The sequence below is a fragment of the Polistes dominula genome, unplaced genomic scaffold (genome assembly GCF_049000335.1).
Source record: "Polistes dominula isolate Pdom_NZ unplaced genomic scaffold, Pdom_raw_medaka contig_320, whole genome shotgun sequence".
In the NCBI taxonomy this organism is placed as follows: Eukaryota; Metazoa; Arthropoda; class Insecta; order Hymenoptera; family Vespidae; genus Polistes; species Polistes dominula.
This window is the reverse complement of record NW_028300995.1, coordinates 118,495-124,446: the sequence shown is the minus strand read 5'-3', so window position 1 is coordinate 124,446 and position 5,952 is coordinate 118,495. Positions and strand designations below refer to the sequence as shown.

General features: G+C 43.4%; 1 protein-coding gene across 1 annotated transcript; it reads left to right on the top strand.

The window, feature by feature from the left end:
- The first annotated feature begins 925 nt into the window (after nt 1-925).
- LOC149032286 (uncharacterized) lies at nt 926-4,468 on the top strand. The gene has a single exon (XM_089173403.1). It carries the CDS (start codon nt 926-928, stop codon nt 4,466-4,468), a length of 3,543 nt encoding a protein of 1,180 aa, XP_089029529.1.
- The last annotated feature ends 1,484 nt before the right edge of the window (nt 4,469-5,952 follow it).

Sequence of the window (5,952 nt, the reverse complement as noted above, 5' to 3'; positions counted from 1 at the left end):
TTGTTGCGTATTGCGCAATATGTGATGTGGACTGTGTGAGTTGTTGCCTGACGCGATCGAAGTTTGGAACAGGGCACAGAAGCGGGACCTACCGGCGCCGTTTCTTTCGGCGTATGCGCTAGCACAAGTGGACACAACGCCGCTTCTTTAAGACAAAGCTTTCCCGAGCAGCTTGATTTTCCTCGACAACCCTATACTAGCTCGACGGACCATGGAGAGTGACCCGACGGTCATTGGCCAATCAATTTGGGGAAGGGGGTGCACAGGATTGCCCGTTCCCTATAAAAGGCCACGGAAAATCGTCGATCCAAGCTATTCAGTCAGCAACACTCGATTCACATATAACCAACGCATCAAGAACAAGGAAAACTCATCGGCACCCGACAAGGCAGCCTAACCACATTTCATCACGCAATCATCAGGCAGCTCAGCATCGGGGCGATAGTTTACATACAACAACGCAGCAGCGTATTATAAAGGAACAATTCGATTCACAGTCCTACACGGAACAACTCTATTCACATTACTCCACCATCCCTTAAAACCGTTTCATTTTACGATAAATAAAGAACATTGTACTGATCAAGGCACCTGTACGCAACATAATTTTTGGTCCTTCGAGCCGGATTCCTGATCCATCTATTTCAGTCGGCGCCTGTGGAACAGCAGTTCTCTTCAAGTGGACGAGAAAGAGGCAGGGAAGACTTAGACTACGCATCAACGAAGCAGCGAGACTCAACTCAAGGCGCACACTCACTCAACACAGGAGAATCAACGCAGTACACAAGCATCCTGGAGGCTGGAGTGTAGCATCGCGGGACAACAATACGAAAACGTGAGTCTTGCAATACTTTTTAACGAGTCATCAACCTGAAGTCGTATTCCCCCTCTTATCTCTCCCCATTTTGTGCCTTTTTATCGTAAAATGTCGCGATCAACAAGAGAGTGTACCGAGGCGCAGCTTATACGGAGGCGCGCGCCTTTAAAAAGTAAATTTACAGTTTTCAAAAAGTTCGTAACTGACCTAGAGAATCCTAACGATAACGATATAGCAAAATTAAAATCAAAATTAAAACAAATCGATTCGGACATGATAGCTTTCGAGAATGTTCAGACCGATTTAATAGCAGTTGCTTCCGAGGAGACGTGGGAAATCTACGTAAAGGAAGGTGACGAAATTCGCGAGTCAATCGAAGACGCGTTAATAAAAGCAGAAAGTATAGTAAAAAAATTCGATCATGCCGCGACACCAAGTGCTGACCCGGCCATTAATGAACCTGTAATATTGCCATCTGTGAGCACATCTATTGGTATACACAATCCCCCACGAAGCGATAAACTTGTACAATTGCCACCGGTGAATTTACCGCACTTCGACGGACGCTACGAAGAGTGGCCAAGTTTTGCTGATGGTTTTCAATCAATCGTTGGAAAAAATTCGGAATTACGAGATATACAAAAATTTGCGTATTTAAAGTCATGCGTGTCGGGCGAGGCAGAAGAGAAAATACGGGATTTAGTAATTACCGAGGGCAATTATCAGATAGCATGGGAACTACTAGAGTCATATTACGACAATCCTATTTTATTAATTAATCGACACATAAGGGCAATTCAAGAGTGCCCCAAGATGAGTAGACAATCTCCGGAAACGTTAATTCAGGCCGCGAACACTCTCGTTACCAACTATAAAGCGTTATTATCCACACAAAAGAATTTTGCTGAGGCATTCCCCATATACATGATCGTTTCCCGAATGGACGAACAGACGCGGTATGAATGGGAGAAGCAGCGCCCCAAACTAGAGTTACCGACCATAGACGAGCTTTCAAGTTTCTTATTTAATGCCGGACGCGCACTTCTTACGTCGCAACCTGCAAAAGAGTCAAGAGATATGGGAAGGAATAGCATGAACAATCCGCCTAGACCGCTTACACGGTACGGCAATCCGCGAAGCGCAGCACAGCTCAATACACGTTATACAAATTTGCAAAGACCGTCACAGAACGATGCACGCCAAAATCCAGTACAGGTTTATGCGTCACAATTTCAAAGTCAATGCTACGTATGTTCGGGTAGTCATCTAGTATTTGCATGCGATCAATTAATAGGTGGTAACGCCGAGGAGCGAAATAGGATCGTCAAAGAAGCAGGATTATGTATAAATTGTTTGCGACCTGGTCATAGGGCTGAGGATTGCCGTTCTAGTTATTGTAGAAAATGTGGGAACAAGCACAACACGTTATTACATATAGACGAACAAATTTCAGCGGTGCAATGCTTATACGTTAAAATCAATCATGCACCTCTGCCTACATTATTATTAACCGCTGTGGTTTCATTATTAGATCGCGACGGTATTCCACACAAGTGCCGAGTACTCCTAGATTCAGGCGCCGGGGCTAATTTCTTAACGTTCGAGTTTGCCAGCAAGCTACGAATCGCACAACAAAGTGTGAACATACCAATAGCCGGGATAAATAAAATTGAAACTAATGCCACCAAAGCCCTAGTAACGACCATGCAATCGCAGACAGAAAACTACGCAGTTGAACTAAAGTTCTTACTTCTACCCAGTATAACAAATATTTCACCATCGCAACCAATACCCCCGGAAGAATTAACAATACCTGCAAATATCCACTTGGCTGATACCGGTTTCGATAAACCTTCGAGAATAGACGCGATTCTCGGCATGCCCATTTTCTGTGCTTTATGGCACGCCGGACAGATTATTCAAATCAATGAATCAATATCTTTGCAAAATTCACGATTAGGTTGGATCGCAGTAACGACCTCAAATATGCATTTGCCACGAAACGTAAAATGCCATACCGCACTTATAGGATTGCAAGAACAATTAGAAAATTCTTGGCGCGTTGAGCAAACGCCAGAAAGGAAAATCAGATCTCAGGAGGAGGAGTATTGCGAATCGCACTATGAAACTAATACGCGCCGTGATCCATCGGGTAGATATATAGTAAGACTACCACTCAGGGAAAACGCAAATCAATTAGGGGATTCATACGTCAATGCACTAAAGAGATTTCATGTGTTCGAGCGGTCGTTAGCGCGTAAACCGGGGGTACGCGAAGAATATGCGAAACTTTTATCCGAATACGAGGATTTGGGGCATATGGAAAGGGTCGAAGAGTCTTCTCGTACAGAAGGCTATTATTTGCCACATCATGCCGTAGCTAAACAATCGAGTATTACAACCAAGCTGCGGGTGGTTTTCGATGCATCCGCGAAATCGAGTAGCGGTCTATCATTAAATGATATCTTAATGGTCGGCCCAATGATTCAGGAGGACTTATTCACCATTCTCTTGAGATTTCGGTCACATGCATTCGCGCTTACTGCAGACATAGCCAAGATGTATCGACAAGTAACAATGGATACGCGTGATCGTATTTATCAGAATATTCTTTGGCGTCGAGGATTAAATGAACCGGTCGGAACGTACCGACTTAAAACAGTAACATATGGCACGGCAACCGCGTCTTGTTTAGTGACTCACACGCTACATCAACTTGCTAACGACGAATCAAGACAACACCCAAGGGCATCCATTATCGTAAAGGAAGATTTCTATGTCGATGATCAATTAATGGGAGCCCATACGATAGACGAGACTAAACAAATTCGCGACGAGCTCATAGCGGTGACAAATAAGGCGGGCATGCATATACATCAAACAATAGGCAAAAAACCAACGGTTGAATTGGTGTGCGCAAAATCAAAGGTTGCACCTCTCAAGACACAATCGCTTCCGCGTTTAGAATTGTGTGGCGCGGTCTTACTGGCGCGCCTGTACAGAGTCACTAGGAACGCGCTGCGAAGAATCAAATTTCGTCGTTCAGTGTTTTGGTCGGATTCAGCAATAGGTTTGCATTGGCTCAATACACCGCCACATTTACTAAAAACGTTTGTAGCGCATCATTTAACTCGAGTGATTAGAGAGACAGTACTCACCTACGAAACATTGCTAACGTATGATCTAGAGATAGAGGCCATCCTCAATTCTCGCCCTCTCACCCCTTTATCCAATAATCCAAATGACCTACGCGCTCTCACTCCTGGACACTTCTTGATAGGTGACTCGTTGATAAGTTTGCCAGAGCACGATTTCAGGGATATACCATGCGGCCGGTTGTCGCAATGTCAACATATACAACAAATGCGACAGCACTTTTGGACACGATGGAGCAGGGAGTATTTGAATAAGCAAACGGTGCGTAAAAAATGGCACAAGGACGCGATGGATAACATAAGGATTGGCACACTAGCTATTCTGAGGGAAGACAATACTCCTCCTCTTAGGTGGCCATTGGGTCGAGTGACGGAGCTACATACTGGTCCTGACGGCATAACACGTGTGGTAACGCTAAAAATGTTTAATGGAAAATTAAAGCGAAGTGTCAAACAAGTAGCACCATTACTTAATGACGCCGAAACTCTTAATTAAGTACTTTTGAACAGTATCCGTTCAAGGGGGGCGGTATGTTGCGTATTGCGCAATATGTGATGTGGACTGTGTGAGTTGTTGCCTGACGCGATCGAAGTTTGGAACAGGGCACAGAAGCGGGACCTACCGGCGCCGTTTCTTTCGGCGTATGTGCTAGCACAAGTGGACACAACGCCGCTTCTTTAATACAAAGCTTTCCCGAGCAGCTTGATTTTCCTCGACAACCCTATACTAGCTCGACGGACCATGGAGAGTGACCCGACGGTCATTGGCCAATCAATTTGGGGAAGGGGGTGCACAGGACTGCCCGTTCCCTATAAAAGGCCACGGAAAATCGTCGATCCAAGCCATTCAGTCAGCAACACTCGATTCACATATAACCAACGCATCAAGAACAAGGAAAACTCATCGGCACCCGACAAGGCAGCCTAACCACATTTCATCACGCAATCATCAGGCAGCTCAGCATCGGGGCGATATTTTACATACAACAACGCAGCAGCGTATTATAAAGGAACAATTCGATTCACAGTCCTACACGGAACAACTCTATTCACATTACTCCACCATCCCTTAAAACCGTTTCATTTTACGATAAATAAAGAACATTGTACTGATCAAGGCACCTGTACGCAACATAAGTATTTTTTAATTTCTGTATGGTTTATCTTAATATTTTGTTCAAAGCCGAGGTATTTGTATGTTTCGTGTTTTTCTAAGTTTTGTAGTGTTTCGTTCTGTAATGTTCTTTGTGTATCGTCTGTGATCCATTATCCTCTTTCAATATGTGTTGTCTTACATTTGTCTATTCCGAATTGCATTTTTATGTCAGATGTGAAATTTTCTGTGATTCTTAGAAGCGTATTTAATTGTGTTTCAGTTGCTACGTATAGTTTTGTCATCTACATACATTAAGTGGTTTATTGTGTAATGCGTTTGTCTATATTTCTGATTTGATATTGTTGAGAATATACATGGTATATTGTACGCGATATCTGGGAGCGTGGATATTCCACACACACGTGTACGGCTCCCCACCTAATCTGTATGTGAGAGTGTCGTACGAGAGAAAGACGCGCGGCGATTTGGTGGGGTAGTAAGAGTTCCGTTATCGCCTATTTCACACACGCTACATAATACAGATATTCTAAGTGTCTTAATAAACCACTGGTATATATAATATTATCTATTATTTAACCATTTTTCATCCTTTTTCCTTAACATGGTAGCAGAGCATGGTTGCTAAAAGTTTTTTGTCTTCGTTACCATTCGAGGAACGTAGAAGGAATTCTTAATGCCGCTCATGGAAAAGGAGCCACGTAGTGAGTTGAAATATCTCAGAGTTATCGGGAAAAAAGGTAATCGAAAACTAGAGAAGTTTTGTGGAAAAATTGTGATAAAACAGTAAGGTTAATAGATTAAAATTCCCGACTTTAAAACACGTGGTTTTATGGAAGAAGCTGATAAGCCGGTAGTCAAGAAAG